Genomic DNA, 18,308 nt, shown 5'->3' with positions numbered 1-18,308 from the left:
GTAGTTTCCGAGTTGATCTAACGAACTCAGATCTGCTGTTCTGTCTTTACATGAGACAGGCAGGAAGTTGGGCTTTCTAAAGCAAAGAGAATCCGGTTGGTTTTCAAAATAAAACTGCTGTCTGCGAGCGGGACGCCGCTGACCAGAGAGAGTTAACTTCTGTCACTGAGCTATTAAAGAAAAACACACGTGCTCTCCCCGTCGGGGAATCGAACCCCGGTATTCCGCGTGACAGGCGGAGATACTGTCCACTATACTAACGAGGAGTTGGAGAGAGAGAGACATCACGTGGTGTAACTTCACTTCCTCCGTGGAAAAACAAAAGAAGAAAAAAGTTATTTCCTCCCAGTTTATATCCAGAATCATCATCAGCACAGCTTCTGTTTGTTGCTGACAACATCTGGATTACAGATGACACATCAGACTGATATTATCTGTGTCATGGTGTTCAGAGATTTCAGCAGCTCACATCCAACACAGAGACTCTGAGCAGGCCCACCTGGTCTTAGACCCAGACCCAGACCCAGACCTAAATCCAAACCCAGGAGACAGAGGTTGAGTGAGTCAGTGAGGAAGAAGCTGCTCGTTCTCCTTCAACAGTTTGATCTGAGGAAAAGTCACTTCCTCTTTTCAGGAATCAACTTCTACCATCTGTCCACTAGATGGAGATAACTGAGCATCAACTGAGAACTGAGTTCTTCATCATCTGGAAACAGACAGCATTGTTTTCTTCAGCTGGAGCTCTTTGTTCAAATCTACATTGAGATTCAGAGCCAAATGTTTTTCCTTTCCTGGATTTACTTCATCATTTCAGTCACTCTGTGGATTCAGCTGACAAATGCAAAATACAACCAACATTTAAACGATGACGTGTTGAAACAAAACTTTATTGATTCAGTCTGGTCAGCAGAATATAACCTGATGAAATCAGCAACATTAAACTGATGTTTCTACATGAATGCATCACTGATTCTAAAACCATAAACTGAACATGAATCCAGCACTCAGCGTTACAGCAGCACACCTCTGTTACTGTGGAGCTGTGTCTCTTTTCTACTTTATTATAGATGACAGAAAAAAAAACTCCAGATAAGAAGCAGCTGTACATGCAGTGACTAGTTCTCCTGCTCAGGTATCGTCTCTCAGGGCATCATGTGTTGTCTTTGTGTGTTTTTGTGTCCGATGCTTCACAGCTCACAGGCCAAAGTACGTGCTGGCCTTCATGGCTCACCTGTATAGATCAGAGAGCTCAGCTTGCTGCAGAGCTGTTATAACGCTCCAAAGCAGGAGGTGGAAATGACTTTTCCTGTTTTAGTGACGGAGCAAACAGTCACTGTGGAAGCAGCCTGGTCCAAAAGGGTTGGATTGAGGCTCTGAATGAATCCTGGGAGAAAACCACACGGGCTTGAACAGCAGCTGATTGCCGTGATGATGAACTCTGAGTTCCTGATGGTTCTCTTGGAGGAACTGAACGGTTCCTGTGGTCCATGTTTGTCTCATTCAGACTGCAGCCTGAAGTCCCGGGGACATCATGCTAATGAACAGATCAATGGAACTGAAATAAACTGACAGTCCAACAGGAGGCTTCTTCAGCAGTTCAGAGCTTGTTGTTGGTCAAGACACAATGTTTCCTTCCCTTTTAGTCTTGAAGCAGAAATTCTTGGTTATAGAAAACCAAAATTTGACGGAAAAGTGTGCAGGCTGATGGAGTTTCTGGGAACACATGAAGATTTAAACAGTAAAGTCCAGATCTGTCTCCAATATGTAACTGACGGAGACTCCAGAGCTGAGAAGTGAAGCCAACAGTGAAGTGTCTCAGTTTCTAGTTTCAAGTCTGCTTCAATCCAACTTCCTCAGAGACACTGAAGAAACAGGCCAGATCAAGAACCCAGGATAGAGAGGTTCAGTGAATGTGGTGTTGAAGGTGTGGAGGTGGATCAGTGAGTCAGAGGAGACTCTGTAGAAGGACAGAGAGCCAGCAGGACAGTCCACATACACTGCTACTCTGTTAGAGACAGAGGAGGAGGAGAGGGGTGTTTCTCGGTTGTTGTGACAGACAGAGTAACCATCTTCAGAGCAGAACAGACTCCAGGACTGATCATTATATCCAAACAAACATTCATAACTGCCTCCTTTCCTTCTGATTCCTCTGTAGCTCACTGAGATATAAACCTTTCCACTCCACTCGACCTCCCAGTAACAGCGACCAGTCAGACCATTTCTACACAGCAGCTGAAAACAGATATCAAATCTGTCTGGATGATCAGGATATGACTGATCCTCTTCTACACAGGTCACCTTCCTGTTGTTGTCAGACAGTTTGAGGTTTCTGTGGATTGTGTTTGTGTCCAGTTCCAGTTCACAGACATCTGATGGAGAGAACAAGAAACAACAGCTGCAGTTAACATCTGTTCATTTATCAACAACTTTACTGAAAGTGAATCATTCAAACTTACATTTCATCACCTGTGAATAATGTTTGACTACATTTAAATGAAAAGCCAACAATCCAGTTAGAACATCAACAGTTACTGAACATGAGAGTCAGCAATGTTCTGCTTTTTTCTGCTGTGGAGTCAAAGATGACGGCTGATGGAGATCCACATCAATAAACACATGAAGTGTTGATCCTGAATGAAACTCATCTTTGTACTTCAGTCAGAAATGTAAAAATCTAGTGTAACATGAGCAGCTGAGTTTTCATGAATCAAAGTGAAAACACACTCACACTTCCTCAGACCAGGTCTCAGTCTCTGTGGTCCACCATGGTCCACCCTGGAGGAAGAAACAGAGTCAGGATCAACTTGATCCACCATCAAACATGAAGCAGAGTTCCTCAGAGCTGTCCAGACCTGAGAGTGTCCAGTCTCCAGTCTGGATCCTCCAGTCCAGCAGACAGAAGCTTCACTCCTGAGTCTCCTGGATGATTGTAGCTCAGGTCCAGTTCTCTCAGATGGGAGGGGTTGGAGCTGAGAGCTGAGGCCAGAGAAGAACAGCCTTCCTCTGAGACCAGACATCCTGACAGACTGAACACACACACACACACACACACACACACACACACACACACACTCTGTGACTCTGACTTTGGTCTGTGATTATTCACCAAAAATCAGGTCAGCATTAAGTCTTCCTGGAGTTCCCTCCACCACCTGACCTGATAAATACTATAGAATCAGGTCTACAGACATTGCAAACACTTCGAATCAACAGCAGAACAAAGAAACACCATGAGAGAATACACAAAGATAAACCACAGCAGAGAAACACAACAGCTGAACTACAAACACACTGATTAAAGTAAAGACAGTAACACAAACACAGTATAGTGATGCATTGATTCTGCTCTGTGTTCAACCAGGTTCATTCATCCACAGAACATCATATCAGCAGTCCACTCGACCTCTGGTGTCTTTGAGCCCTTTAAATATTTTCCTGAATGAGAACTTCATCATCACAACTGTGACAGATGGCAAAAGCAGCAGAAAGGTTGTGTCCACCTCCCTAAAAGTAAATGATCCTCAGTGAACATAGAAAACACCACTGGAGGATTCACCAGGAGGACACCAGCATGACCCAGCATGCACCTGTTGGCTGAGCAACATGTGTGTGATTGATTTCACTGAGTGTGTTCTCCAGGTGTTGAATCAAATCAGTGATTCATTATGGAGCATTCAGCTCCATACTGATTATTATTATTTTATACTGATGACAATCTCTCAAATCTACAAACCTCTTCAGTTAATTTTACTCTATTTAATGAAAATATTAAATAAAATAAATAATAAACTAAATCAAAAGTCTTGGCACAAACATGAATTCTGACCTTAGCGTTTCCAGCTCACAGTGTGGACTCTTCAGTCCAGCAGACAGCAGCTTCACTCCTGAATCCTGCAGGTTGTTGTTACTCAGGTCCAGATCTCTCAGACGAGAGGACTGGGAGCTGAGGACTGAGGACAGAGCTTCACAGCTTCTGTCTGAGAGGTTACAGCCACTCAGTCTGAGGGGGAATTAAGGAAGAAAAACTATTAACTGACAAAATTTAAGGAATATGAGATTTTAGATGTGAATACAAAACATGAATAAACTAACTTGAGTCCTTTCAGTTCACACTGTGGACTTTTCAGTGTATCAGACAGCTGCTTCACTCCTGAATCCTGCAGGTTGTTGTTACTCAGGTCCAGATCTCCCAGACTAGAGGACTGGGAGCTGAGGACTGCGGACAGAGCTTCACAGCTTCTGTGTGAGAGGTTACAGTCACTCAGTCTGAGGAGGAATCAGCAAAACAAGAGAAAGCAATTACAAATATGTTTTCATTTGAGCAAGAAAAATATTCGGTTGATCTACAAGATTTAATTTGCACATACAGAACTTTGTTGGAGGCTTTGATCACTGGCAGCAGCCTCAGAAGAGCCTCCTCTGAAGCAGAGTATTTCTTCAGGTCAAACACGTCCAGATCTTTTTCTGATGACAGTAAGATGAAGATCAGAGCTGACCATTGAGCAGGAGACAGTTCATCTGTGGAGAGACGTCCTGATCTCAGGGACTGTTGGATCTCCTCCACCAGAGAACCATCATTCAGTTCATGCAGACAGTGAAACAGGTTGATACTTTTCTCTGGAGACAGATTCTCACTGATCTTTGTCTTGATGTACTGGACTGTTTTCTGATTGGTCTTTGAGCTACTTCCTGTCTGTGTCACCAGGCCTCGTAGGAGAGTTTGGTTGGTCTGCAGTGAAAGACCCAGAAGGAACCGGAGGAACAAGTCCAGGTGTCCATTTGGACTCTGTAAGGCCTCATCCACAGCACTCTGGTAGAGACATGTTGTTTTAGATCCAGTTTTTATTAGTTTAGACCTCCAAGTTGTTGTTTGTTCTTCTGACACCAGATTGACTCCAGAGTTGATGAAGGTCAGATGGACATGAAGAGCAGCCAGAAACTCCTGAACACTCAGATGGACGAAGCAGAAGACCTTGTCCTGGTACAGCCCTGTCTCCTCTTTGAAGATCTGTGTGAACACTCCTGAGTAAACTGATGCTGCTCTGATATCGATGCCACACTCTGTCAGATCTGATTCATAGAAGATCAGGTTTCCTTTCTGCAGCTGCTCAAAAGCCACTTTTCCCAGAGACTCAATCATCTTCCTGGTCTCTGGACTCCAGTGTGGATCTGACTCAGCTCCTCCATCGTACTTGACCTTCTTCAGTTTGGACTGAACCACCAGGAAGTGGATGTACATCTCAGTCAGGGTCTTGGGCAGCTCACCTCCCTCTCTGGTCTTCAACACCTCCTCCAGAACTGTAGCAGTGATCCAGCAGAAGACTGGGATGTGGCACATGATGTGGAGGCTTCGTGAGGTCTTGATGTGGGAGATGATCCTGCTGGCCTGCTCCTCATGTCTGAACCTCTTCCTGAAGTACTCCTCCTTCTGGGGGTCATTGAACCCTCTGACCTCTGTCACCATGTCAACACACTGAGGAGGGATCTGATTGGCTGCTGCAGGTCGTGTGGTTATCCAGAGGCGAGCAGAGGGAAGCAGTTTCCCCCTGATGAGGTTTGTCAGCAGCACGTCCACTGAGGTGGACTCTGTAGGATCAGTCAGGACCTCAGTGTTGTGGAAGTCCAGAGGAAGTCGACACTCATCCAGACCGTCAAAGATGAACACAACCTGGAAGTGATCAAAGCTGCACATTCCTGCTTCTTTGGTTTCAGTGAAGAAGAGATGAACAAGTTCCACCAAGCTGAACTTCTTCTCTTTCAGCACATTCAGCTCTCTGAAGGTGAAGGGGAATGTGAACTCTATGTCCTGGTTGGCTTTGTCTTCAGCCCAGTCCAGAGTGAACTTCTGTGTTAAGACGGTTTTCCCAATGCCAGCCACTCCCTTTGTCATCACTGTTCTGATTGGTTGGTCTCTTCCAGGTGGGGGTTTAAAGATGTCTTCTTGTCTGATGCTTGTTTCTGCTCTGTCTTGTTTCCTGAATGCTGTTTCAATCTGTCTGACCTCATGTTCCTCATTGACCTCTCCAGTCCCTCCCTCTGTGATGTAGAGCTCTGTGTAGATCTGATTCAGAAGGGTTGGGTTTCCTGCTTTAGAGATCCCCTCAAACACACACTGGTACTTCTTCTTCAGGCCAGATTTGAGTTTACGCTGACAAACTAGAACACGAGTTTCTGAATGAACAAACAAAAAAATAAGGTTAAAAACTTTCACTGCAAGGTATATATTTACTTCTAAGGAACGAGAATATGATCATGTCTCCCTCCATCTTCTCAGACTTAAAATGCCTAATTGATCCATCAAGTTAAATCCTCTTACTGCTCAGACAGTTAGCCAGCTCCTCCTGCTTCATCCTCCTCAGGAAGTTCACTGTGATCTTCAGAAATGCCTCTCTGCTCCTCCTCTGCTCTTCATCCACCTCATCATCCTCATTCTTCATGAATTGTGGGTAATCTGGACTCAGACTCCTTTTCATTTTCTTCAGCTCGTTCTTCACAAAACAGACGATGTTCTCCTCCAGCAGCTGGAACACAATAACATCCTGTGTAAAGTTCACTCTCAGTATAAACTGATGGATCAAAGCATCAGATCATCAGTCAGCAGAGTTCAACTTTAGCTGCTGCTGTATCATCTGCTGCCACGTCTCTTTCCAGAGCTACACAGAAAGATTCAGACCTGCTGACTTCACTAAACTAACTTCACTGGTGTAACTTACTAAGTTTGACTTTAGATTCTGACAACACAGAGATCCTGATCATCACATGAAGACCAAACTGATACAGCCCTTCAACACATCAACTTAGGAAGTGAAAATTCAGGGTATTAACTGTGACTGTGGCTGAAGATGGATCAGACCACCTGAACTAGTTCACTGATGAATTATTCCATCTTTAAACCCTGTAGAGACAGAGTCCATGGAGGTCCAGGACTGAATCTGATTAACTTTGGTCTTTGTTATTAAGTCACAGCTGAAATTATCTGGAAAACAACCTTTCTTTAGGATTCACTGTAGATGAACAAGAAGTCTCTAAAAGTGTCCAACAGACCATATTCATACAGAACATATCTGTTGAGGCTGATGGATTATTGCTCTGTGGTGAACTACAACTCCCAGTCCTCTCCCACTCTCTCCCACCCCAAACCTGTTCAATCCCAATTCAACTCCTGTCTGTCACAGAGTAAAGCTCTACTGGTCTAAAGAGTGCAGCTTCAAACTCAAGTCTTTGTTGGTGTCTGTTGTAGTCACTGGATGAACATTTACACACCATAAATATGGAGTCCAGGTCTGTGTGATGATGTTTGTCAGACTGAACTCTGAGGAGAAAAGACACAAACACACAGTTTGTTCCAGGAGTTATCTATGAACAGCAGAGAAACTGATAGACAAGCTTTGATATCTTTAATGAGTCAAACAACAACAACAACAACTGATCAGTTTTTACCTTTTTTTTTTTATAAGGTTATCCACAGACTGATCACTGTTCATAGACACACAGCTGGATACAGCAGACTGTTGTCCATCAAAGTTAAGAGGATGACCCATAGACCGATCACTCTTCATTGACACACAGATCAGTCCAGGAGAATCTGGTCTTGACTTCTGGTCGCTCGAAGAAACAGAGCTGAGAGGAAAATAATCAACAAAGTGACAAGAAACTCAAGAATGGGTTCCCTTTGTTTAGCTAATAATCACCCAGAATATTTTATTGTTTAAAATCTCAAATTAAATTTACTAATTGAAAGGTGCAAGACAAATAAAGTTTGTTATTGTTGTTAATCATTCTTATAATATCTTCACATTCTGGTTGAGCTCAGTGTGAAAACAAGCAAACAAAACAGAAGCAAAAAGGTCAGGAGTAAATACCCCAAGTGTCAGTGAGAGTGAATAATAATGGAGCAGTGATCTGAGTGCTGAGCTCTGACAGATGGACAGTTAGAGATCCTCATCTCACCTCTGAGCTTTGGTCTGACTCTCATGTTCCCCACACAGAGTGGTTTTAGAGGGAGGGGCTCCCTCCTCTCTGTCCTCACACTGATTCATAGCTGAGCCTCCACCTTCACACAAACACAACAAAAAGATTCATTACAACAGGATTGACATCACAGGACACAATCAGCATTACTGTCACTAATATGTCATTAACTCAAGACTTTACTCCCGAAGTTACAACTAAACCAGTCTGACCAGTGTCAGGAAACCCCTGACCAGAGGAGATGGTTCTCTCATTTGATGTTTAGGATACAGTTTAAACATTTTTTTCTTTGACACATTTAAATAGTGTGCCTCCACAACCTCACATAGAAATTTCTCAAATCTGACAGAGAAATGTATCTCATATCTGATGGTGCTTCTTTCTGTCCACTAGATGGTGGTATTTGACTGTGGGCTGTAGTGATGGTGCTGTGATTTAATTCATGTCACGTTACAAGGAGTGCTGCTTTAAACCGTCGATGGCTTCATCTAGAAATACTTAGAGTGCATAATTGACAGTAAGAGTTGAATTCTGTTAGCCAAGTTCATCCAAGGTTTCAGACCAGTTCTGACATGTTTGTTCTGAACAGAAACACTGCACACTAGTTCAAGGAAATCAACTTCATCATTAGTTAAGTTATTCAAAATAATATGTTGTTTCACTTCAATTTATTATTTGTAACAATTTAAGCAACTTTAAATGAATAAAATCTGAATTAAAATTTGAACCATTGAATCTTACTTTATATTAGAACAAGAATTAAGTGAAGAAAACTGTTCTCTGCTAATTACAGATAAAAGAAAGTCTGGAAGTCAGACAGAAAATAATCCCGAGAGGTAGCTGATGCTAATTAAAGTAGTTATTTACCCATAGACTTCATTACAATCAGACTTACTTTACAACAAGTGGAGCCATCGTCTTAGTTACTGTCTGATCTCAGTAATCATGGTCATTAGATATTTACAGAGCTTTATGATCTGATTCTCTCCAACTAACCCATCATAGGACACATTAGTTCTCTCCTGGCTCATTAACATGGAAGAAATAATTCCCAAAGCAAACCATCTTAATCTGTAACAGCAGCTCAACCATTTATTTAATGATTTGTAGTCAAGTATGTTACATTTAATCACAAAAGTTGTATTTGTTTTAAAATTCAGCACAACTGTTTCAATAATAAAATAAAAAATAAGTTTTTATATATATATATATATATATATATATATATATATATAAATACATTACACCTATTGATACTGTTTGGGAAATGAAACAGTTTCAGTGCAGACAAGTATGTTTGTGTCAGTGATAGACGATCTTTAAAAAAAATAAAAATAAAAATAAATAATAATAATTAAAGACAACGCCTCAGTCATTATCTGACCTGTCAAACCAGTTCTGTCATTAAACTGTCAGTTGGCACAACTGTGGTGTTAAGCTATGAAGACAAAAGCAGGCAGACTCACAGTGAAGATCAGTGCTCTGTTGATTTGTTTAATGGCCATTAATACAACTTTTCTTCAAATCATCCTTTAACTCAGAGAAACTATTAATATTATTTTTCCACATCTGAAAGCAGCCAATCAGCATCCAGAAAAGTTCTCCTGTCCAGTCAAACAGTGAAACAACACAATGTGATCACAGTGATCCTGTTCACACATTTACAGATTCTCACCTGCTGAACTCACTTCAGGGAGACTTTCTGACACTTTCCAGCTTCATGTGAAGAGAAGAAGCTGCTTGTTCTCCCTCATCAGTCCTGGTGTCTGTTTGAGCTGAGGAAAAGTCACATCCTCATAACTTCAGAGTCCAAAGTATGAAACATTAAAACCGGTCCAACCTGTTTTTGGTTTGTTGTTGTACTGCTGCTGTTAGTCAGCGAGGTGTTACGGGTCACTTAAAAAAAAAAAAAAAAAAAAAAAAAACGCCAACAGAGAAACAGATCCGGTAAAAGGGTTAGGGTCTTTATCTACAGTTAGAGTCCGACAAAAAGAGGAAACACAGACTGAGCTCGACTTTCTGAAAAACTAACAAAGTAAAAATAATATAATAATAATAATAATAATTACAATAATAGAGCAGCGGGAACAATAAGAAGAAGCAGGACACTCCGGCACTGAAGAGAAGTCCGAGGAGGGAATCTATGTGGGCTGATTGGCGGGAAATGCAGGACAGGTGTGCCTCATTGGGAGAGAGGACACGCCCACTGGGACAGAACACAGGGGGGAGGGGCCGGGGGACACGTGACTTTAGCAACAAGGAAGCAGCTGCATACACAACCTTTATCATTCAGTCTGTTTCAGTCCACAGCTGTACTCTGCTGTTTTTGTTGCTTTACCTCTTCCACAAAACTTCAGGCTGCTCCAAAGGGAGACATGAAGACTGTGCAGAGAGACTGCTGTGTCCTTTTAGTGTGACTTCAGTAGAGGAAGTTAGATGAGGACCCAGTCAGGTGCTGTTATATCAAACATTAATCACCAAAGTACGAGTTTGCTGTTCATTTATGAAAAATCTGCCTTTTAAACATTCAGTGCCTCCATTTTAAAGCATTAAACTCAAAGTCAGATCATTCTTGATAAAGAAATGAAGAAAGGAATACTTAAAAATACAAACTTTTTTTAATGTTTTCACTTTGTAAAAAAATACATGAAAATGTATAAAACGGTTAAATGAACATATTGAAGTTAATTGAACTGAATCAGTCAGACTGTATCATAATGATTCTAAACTTTCCACTTGCTTGTTAAGAATATTCCAAGGTACTATGTGAACAGAAGAAAGCAAAGATGCAGATCATAAACAGTGTTCTTCATTGCTCTGTGTGAGATTTGTATTTGCAGACCTTTTTTTGCATTGCTTAAGTTAGATGAGGATCCAGTCAGGTGCTGATCTATTAAACACAAATCACCTGAGTACAAGCTCGCTGTTCATTTGTAAAAAAGTTTCCTTTTAAACATCCAGTGCCTGCATTTTAAAGCATTAATCTCAAAGTCAGGTCACCCTTCTAGAAAGGAACGCTTCAAAATACAGCTTGACAGCTTCTCTGTCAGAGTTGTGAAGTTCTGTCTCCTCAGTATCTACAGATCAGTTCATTTCTCTCCACCTCAGAGGACCGGAAGTCAGCTCGGTCAGCTGATCAGCTGTGTGACCGTGAATCAACAGGAGACATTTTACAGCAAGTCAACGTCCTGTTTTCTACTTTTGGACTGAAACTTGACAAAACAGCGATTTTAAATAGTAAATGTTTTGCGTAGTGATCCACACAGAGGAGGGCAGAGAGCATCCTAAAATACTCGGACCGTCCACTTCATACCATCCTAGTGGATCAGAGAAACCACAGCGGTGGACTGTTCATCTATTTACCATGTAGGACGGAAAGATCCAGAAAATAATTCATTCCCACTTTACAGCTCCTGAACTGTTAGAAGATTAGACATCAAACAGCTGTTTGTGATTCTGATCATCTCCGTTAGAGCTTTATTGTGTAATTCAGTGTGTGTGCAGTTTGGGACACATTCATAAAACAGGGCAGAACCAGCAGATGGAGCTGTTTGGATGTTTCTATCATATGATGATGAAATCTAAAGGCTCTCTGATCATCACATTGAGAAGTTCATCTGGTTTGTGATATTTCTTCATATGATAGTGAGGTAAAATGTGTTCAGTGGGATGTGTGTGTATCCAGCAGGACTGACAGCTTCATGTGGGATTCTCACAGAGATGATTCAAACCTGATCACAGTGATCAGTATGGATATACAGTATGTTTGCTGTCAGTGGAGGAAACTCTCAGACAGGACTAATAGTCATGTTTGGGATGTTCCTGGATTTGAGTTGAATGAGTGTAAATTCTCTCTGATTTTAACACACGTTCAAACATCCACCTCTATTCAGACATGGAGTTTACATATTGTTTGGAATTGGTTTGTAATGAAGATGATCAGTGTTTATAGCTCATAACCTGATCACAGATCAATAATCAGCCATTGGAAGACGCTCTGAAACTGTCTTCTGCAGTCAGAACTCATCCACCTTCAGACTGGACATCTTCTGACTGTAGAACTGGAGCTTTTTATACATCTCACTGCAGCACAATAAAGTCCTCTGTGAGTATTGTGTGTCCCACAGTGTACATGACATCTGAGCAGCAATACTTCCACCTGCTGGAGATTTATTGTTACTACAGCTGTAAAATAAATCTATCAGAACATGAACTCAGTCTGTAGAATCCAGAAGATTAATGACACACGTGGTCCCGCTGTTATGGAATCAAATCCTAATTTAGGTTTTCTATATTTTAAACTAATGGGCACTGTTGGAGATCAAACAGAAAAGGACAGAAGTATGAAAGAAGATTTTTTTTCTTTTAATGTCACAACAAATAACAATTTACACCATTAGGAAATATAACTCCAATAAACTGACAAATATAGGCCCTATTTAAGAAAGGTCAACTAAGCATAAAGAGACTGAAGCTTAAACATAAATGAATCCATTGTGTCCTGCATGTGTGGGTTCAAATTTCATCCTCTTTTGTGTTCAGCCGTCCATGTTGCAGTCACTCTACCTGAGTGAGATTCAAGCTCTGGCTTTTTGCACAGGATGCACAGCTTCCACCAAATGGAGCCAAATAAGACACAAAACTAATTGTGATGTGAGTCTGAAGAGCTGCTGCCTTTGATACATCACCAGATGATGTCACCTGATGATGTCACAATACTCACAGAATGAAACTTTTCCTTTGAAGCTGCTTCAAAGAATTTCCAAAATCACATGGAACACATTTAGTCCATCAGGAACAGACAACGATCCTCTTAAATTCATGAGGACCGTTAGAATATGGTGAGAGGACTGTTAACTGCAGTGATTAGGGATTAGGGTTGTGTTCTTGCGGCTATTATATGTATTTCAAGTGTGAACAAGACAAGACCATGATTGTCTTTAGAGCTTCATTAACAGTGAGCACTCTATGGTGGAGGTCATGAGAAAAAAGTGGGAGGAGTCTTTGATCTCTGTGATGTCATTAGAACCTTTGTGACATCACAGAATCAGCATCTCCTTTGATGGTTACTGATGGAACAGGAAAAGGTCAGATCCTGATATAATCTTGTGAATCCACAAGTATGCCTTTCTTTGTTTGTGTACCAACAGCCTGAGCTCTGGTTCTGACTTGTGTGGCGTTTTATTTTGATCTTTTTGTTTTGAAGCACGGTGATGAGTCTGCCTACAGACAAGAGGTGACCACTGTTGCATCACTTTTCATGTAGAGCAGCTGTGTTTTATTTTGTAAGCAGCAATGAGTTTCTAACATTTGGATGTTGTTAAGAGGATCATTACCATAAGCTGAGAATCAAACATGTGCAGCACGCAGGAATTCTACCACTGAACCACCGATGCTGACTGCAAATTATGAGCACCACTACGTAACTCCGGGCATCAAAAGCCTTTCATGTTAGTTGAACTTCTCATGGAAACAGAACAACAGAAACAACTCCTGCTCAGTCTAAAGACCAGACCGTGTTCAGACCACACCTTCAGCTGCCAACAAACATGACGAGGTGGCCAAGTGGTTAAGGCGATGGAGTATTGTGGACTCACTTTGATGGGCTAATTTTTCAGCAAATTTCAGGCAGGAGTTGACCACACAACCATTATAATTTTAAGACTAAGCCACACAGAAAATATATATGTTCAGTTGTGTCATGGTTCATTGGTTACAATTGGTTACATTTTGTAGATCAGAATCATACCATGGTTGGCTGTGCAGCGTTTGGATGCTCCAATCAGTCCGAGAAGAGTTACAGCAGTTACAGCTAAATTTTCATGTTTGGCATATTTCATTACCATTTTGGTGGCGCCATGACGAGGTGGCCGAGTGGTTAAGGCGATGGACTGCTAATCCATTGTGCTCTGCACGCGTGGGTTCGAATCCCATCCTCTTCGGTGTTCAGTTGTTTTTGTCTCTCCATGTTGCTGCCTGCTGTTCCAGGTGGAATTATCCTAGATTTTTGAAGACGTTTGACCTCTCGTCCAAGAGGCGTCATTAGATAGATTGGTGTTTTACCTGTTGCAGTATCTTAGAAGCATGAAATGCTTCATGAAATTTTCTTCCCAAAATACAGTACAAACTACAAAGATTCTGTCACCCCTCTTTCTCTTGTCATGATAACAGTGTGAGAGATGTGAATTTTTAGCTTCATTGTGGGACTTTGGAGAAGTGGATGGTGAACAGAACATCCAGCATGGCAGGGGGCCAAGCTGTGGTATGATCTTAAGTTTAGCAGCTACCATCACTTTGAGTTTCCAAAGTGGGGACTGAGCTGAAGATACAAATAAAATAATCAAAATGTGCTTTCTTCTTGAAATGCTTCCATGGTGCAACTGCTCTTGTTCTCTCTTTCATATCACAGCAACATCAACAACTAATAACTAAATGCTTATTATGCTTTTTGCTAAAGAAAATCCTTTGTTAGTTGTCTCAGTGGACTTGGCTCATCATATTTTGCTGACTAACTGGTATTGGAGTTGTGTAGAAAAAACAGAAAGATCTGACAACAGCTTTGAAAAGCAGATACAGTCGGTCCAGATAAACTTTGAATTAACCTTAAACAGGTTCCAAGGATATTTAGAGAATGTTCAAGAAGGACCAACATGGACAGGCAGGATTCAAACCCCCTACACACTGAATGGTCTGCAGCTCAGCTGCCTCATACACAGCTAATTGCAATGGTGAGAGTGTGGTGCTGATAATGCCAACGTCATGGGTTCGATCCCCATACTGACCACATGCAGCATCTCAGAACGTGATACCTTTCACTATGTCTGTATGAAACCCCATAGACTTCAACACACTTTGACTTGACTTTCCAACCAGTGAAGCCGGTAGACTGCAGGTGGAAGTATCAGCAGTTTTTAAAACATGCACAATAAAAATAAAACAAAATAATTAAAAGCAATTTCAAGAAAAGTCAGACCAAACCTGAGCGCTCCATCTGGACTCAGGTTCTGATTGGACCTCAGCTGATGTTAATCAGTGTAATCAGAGCAGAGAGCAGCTCCGGTATGAAACCAGAATCATTGATCCCCCACGCAACACAGATGCATACGTCACACTCTCTCATGTTTGCTTCAAATGGTGAGCTCAGCACCACAAAAGTAGTACAAAGAAGTACCAAGATGTACAGAGGATATGAAAATATTGCAAAGTAAGTGGCTGACCATCATGACTCCTACCAAAGTTTGTCTCCTGTGAAAAGCAGTCAATCACCAATATCCCTTCTCCTCAGCACAGCATGAGCCACAAAACTACCATTGCTCTTGCTTCAGTTGCCAAGATACTGCAACTAACAACCAGACAGCAAACCTCACACAGCTCCATTGTGTAACGGTTAGCACCCTTATTGACTGGAAGGCAACAGATGGGCTCGTCCGGGATTTGAACCCTGGACCTCTCGCACCCTAAGCAAGAATCATACCCCTAGACCAACGAGCCATGTGGACTGGGGAGGTCATGACAAAAAAGAGGGAGGAGTCTTTGATCCCTTTGATGTCATTAGAACCTTTGTGACATCACAGAATCAGCATCTCCTTTGATGGTTACTGATGGAACATTTGTGGCGTTTTTTTTTTTTTTTTTGATTAACGTCATTATTTGCACACTGCACATTCAGGACATTAATGTGACAGTTAATTATATGCTAAAGAAAAGTCACGATGGTCAGCCACGTATGTTGGGGATATTTTCAGATCCAAAATACATCCCTGTACATCAGAGTGGTGCTGTGGCTTAGTTGGTCAAAGCGCCTGTGTAGTAAACAGGAGATCCTGGGTTCAAACCCAGCAGTGCTTCACTCTCAGTGGAGTTCCTGCTCATCACTGAAACAAACTGATGAAAACCATCACTTCCTGTATTACAGCTTTTACCTGCAATATCTGGACAAGAGAAACAGAAATTTTGTGGTTGTTGCTGTTTTTAGCAGAAGGTGATTGATCATTGGCTGGAACTCATATCAATCAGATATTTCTTTATTTGGACCATGTGCTTTGACCATCAGGGGACAGTTTGTTCTGTAAAGTTGCTCACAATATTTAAACAAAAAACTCCATATGTATTCCAAAGCAGCCCAATTTTTATCTTCCCTATCCAATTTCATCAATTATGACACAATTATCAATGTGATCAGCTGTTTACTGAAAGGCTGTGAAGCCCACCAGAGACCTGCTGTGTTTAGTTCACTTGTTGCTGTATCTAGTTGGAACAGCAGGCTGCAACATCATGTCTCTTTGGGGCAATCGGTCAGCGCGTTTGGCTGTTAACTGAAAGGATGGTGGTTTGAGACCACCAAGGGAAGTGGTTTGTCTTATTCACTGGAATTATACTGGACATGTGGAACACCAAGATTTGATCTGGAGAAGGTGTATGACCGGGTTCACAGGGATGTTCTGGAGTATGGAGCCATCCCATCATTATATGGCAATAAGGTGAACTTCTCTCTGGTGGGTGTTGGCGTCCAGCAGGGCTGTGCTTGGTGTCCCATACTTGAGGTTGTCATGGTCTCCAGGGTGACAGTCCTTTTCGTTTTCTTATGGTGTATTGTGGTAATCACTTATTCTATTCTGTCAATTAGGACTGCTCGTGCTGAAGTCCACCCATCTTCGTACCTTCGAACCGCCCATCTTTGTTTTTCTTGGTTATACGGGGGGGCTCTGTCTTGGTTTTTGCATTGGCTGTGGTTGTCTGAACACTCTGGCTTTATGTTGCTTGCCTTTGGATGGATGCAGACAAAGTTCCATGACTGTGAATAATGTAGAGAGAAGACTGACCTCTGGCAAAAGTTAAACTGCAATGGCCGGGAATCAAACCGGGGTCAACTGCTTGGAAGGCAGCTATGCTCACCACTATACCACCATTGCATGTGAAGGTTCAAAACTGGTTATGAAACTGGTTATGGGAACTCACATGTGGCTGGATTTATGACCGAACATTATCCACACTTTAAATGAATCAAAGTAAACTAATTCTTTGTCTTTGATCTCTCTGATGTCATTAGAACCTTTGTGACATCACAGAATCAGCATCTCCTTTGATGGTTAGTGATGGAACAGGAAAAGGTCAGATCCTGATATCATCTTGTGAATCCACAAGATTCTGGATTTATTTCCTTTCCTGGATTTACTTCATCATTTCAGTGACTCTGTGGATTCAACTGACAAATGCAAAATACAACCAACATTTAAACGATGACGTGTTGAAACAAAACTTTATTGATTCCACTTTGCAGAAAGAAGAACACAGTGAGGCATTGACTGAACAGGACTTTACCTTTTCCAGATCCCTTCCTACATCCTGATGAATGTTGAAGCAAAGAGATATTTAGGACTCATGTTCATGTTCCTGTCGCCCCATCTGACTGATCTGTTTTTCTCCTGAAAGAACAAAGTCAGAGAGCCAAAGCCAGAACAAAGTCAAAGGGCACTTCCCAAGCTGGATTTTCCAGATCTCCAGATCTCCTCCACAGAAGGTTGATGTGATGTCAGGTCATGGCCAACACTGACCTCTGGTGCTCGATGCTGCCTTCATCCTGATGAATGTTGAAGCCATGAAATATTACAAGATCAGATGATAAACTAACAACAGCACATTAAAAAGGGCCACGTGCAGAGATCACGTGGCCTAAAGGACAAGGCCTCTGTCTTCGGATCAGAAGACTGAAGGTTCCAGTTCCTTCTTGGTTGGTCAGTGGTGTATTACAGGTGAAGGGACTTAACAACTTGAAATTTCCTGCATATTTTTTTCACTCTCATTTCGGCTTTAAGCAGCAATACCTGGTATAAAAGGCATTCATGTGGGAGACCTAGAATCCATGATGGGTTACACCAATAGACTGTAACTGCACACTAGTGGTCAATCAGAATAATGAACGTGGGTAGAAGATAATGTAATACATAATTAAAAAACAAAACTCTGTCTTCTGCTCTATAAGACATTACTGGGACAAGATTCCATCGCCTTTGAAATGATTCAGATGCCTTTGAAGTGACTGTGATGTCATTGGCTCCCCATAATTCCATGTAAATACCAGCTGGCAGACAGAGTCACATCACAGTACATGCACAGGAGGACTACAGCGAAACACACTGACAAACACAAACATCATGCCAAAGAGGATGAAGATCGCACATGGAGGCCAAAATAACGGCAACACAGCAGAAGAAGGTCTGCTGTGTTGCCGTTATTTTGGCTTTGGGTTCCAGGTCAGTATCTGGAGGATTTTGCAGATGATGTGCTCCTTTCGGCACCATCAACCACGAAGAGACTCGAACCCTCAGTCTTCTGAG

The 18,308-nt window shown here is 41.8% G+C and overlaps 1 protein-coding gene, 1 long non-coding RNA gene and 4 other non-coding genes across 6 annotated transcripts in view; 1 reads left to right on the top strand and 5 right to left on the bottom strand.

Moving 5' to 3' along the window:
* Window positions 1-194: 194 nt before the first annotated feature.
* trnad-guc (transfer RNA aspartic acid (anticodon GUC)) lies at window positions 195-266 on the bottom strand. The gene has a single exon. It is a non-coding gene; the product is annotated as a tRNA-Asp (tRNA).
* An 848-nt stretch (window positions 267-1,114) lies between these two features.
* LOC115053002 (NLR family CARD domain-containing protein 3-like) overlaps window positions 1,115-18,308 on the bottom strand; it is a 237,659-nt gene continuing 220,465 nt past the window's right edge. Inside the window, exons 8-10 of the mRNA XM_029517543.1 lie at window positions 2,853-3,026; window positions 2,729-2,775; window positions 1,115-2,369 (exon numbers count right to left, since the gene is read on the bottom strand). Of these exons, the coding sequence (XP_029373403.1) occupies window positions 1,840-2,369; window positions 2,729-2,775; window positions 2,853-3,026 (751 nt within the window). The 3' untranslated portion in view covers window positions 1,115-1,839. The remainder of the gene's footprint in view (window positions 2,370-2,728; window positions 2,776-2,852; window positions 3,027-18,308) is intronic.
* LOC115053231 (uncharacterized) lies at window positions 7,261-7,998 on the bottom strand. Its single transcript, XR_003841435.1, has 3 exons — window positions 7,951-7,998; window positions 7,441-7,620; window positions 7,261-7,312 (listed from the first exon to the last, which is right to left on the bottom strand). It is a non-coding gene; the product is annotated as an uncharacterized LOC115053231 (long non-coding RNA).
* trnas-gcu (transfer RNA serine (anticodon GCU)) lies at window positions 13,832-13,913 on the top strand. Its single transcript has one exon. It is a non-coding gene; the product is annotated as a tRNA-Ser (tRNA).
* Window positions 15,391-15,462, bottom strand: trnap-agg (transfer RNA proline (anticodon AGG)). The gene has a single exon. It is a non-coding gene; the product is annotated as a tRNA-Pro (tRNA).
* On the bottom strand, window positions 16,812-16,883 carry trnag-ucc (transfer RNA glycine (anticodon UCC)). Its single transcript has one exon. It is a non-coding gene; the product is annotated as a tRNA-Gly (tRNA).

This window comes from Echeneis naucrates, chromosome 2 (assembly GCF_900963305.1).
Source record: "Echeneis naucrates chromosome 2, fEcheNa1.1, whole genome shotgun sequence".
Classification (NCBI taxonomy): domain Eukaryota; kingdom Metazoa; phylum Chordata; class Actinopteri; order Carangiformes; family Echeneidae; genus Echeneis; species Echeneis naucrates.
Note: the sequence above shows the minus strand (reverse complement) of the source record. Positions and strands in the feature narration are given on the sequence as shown.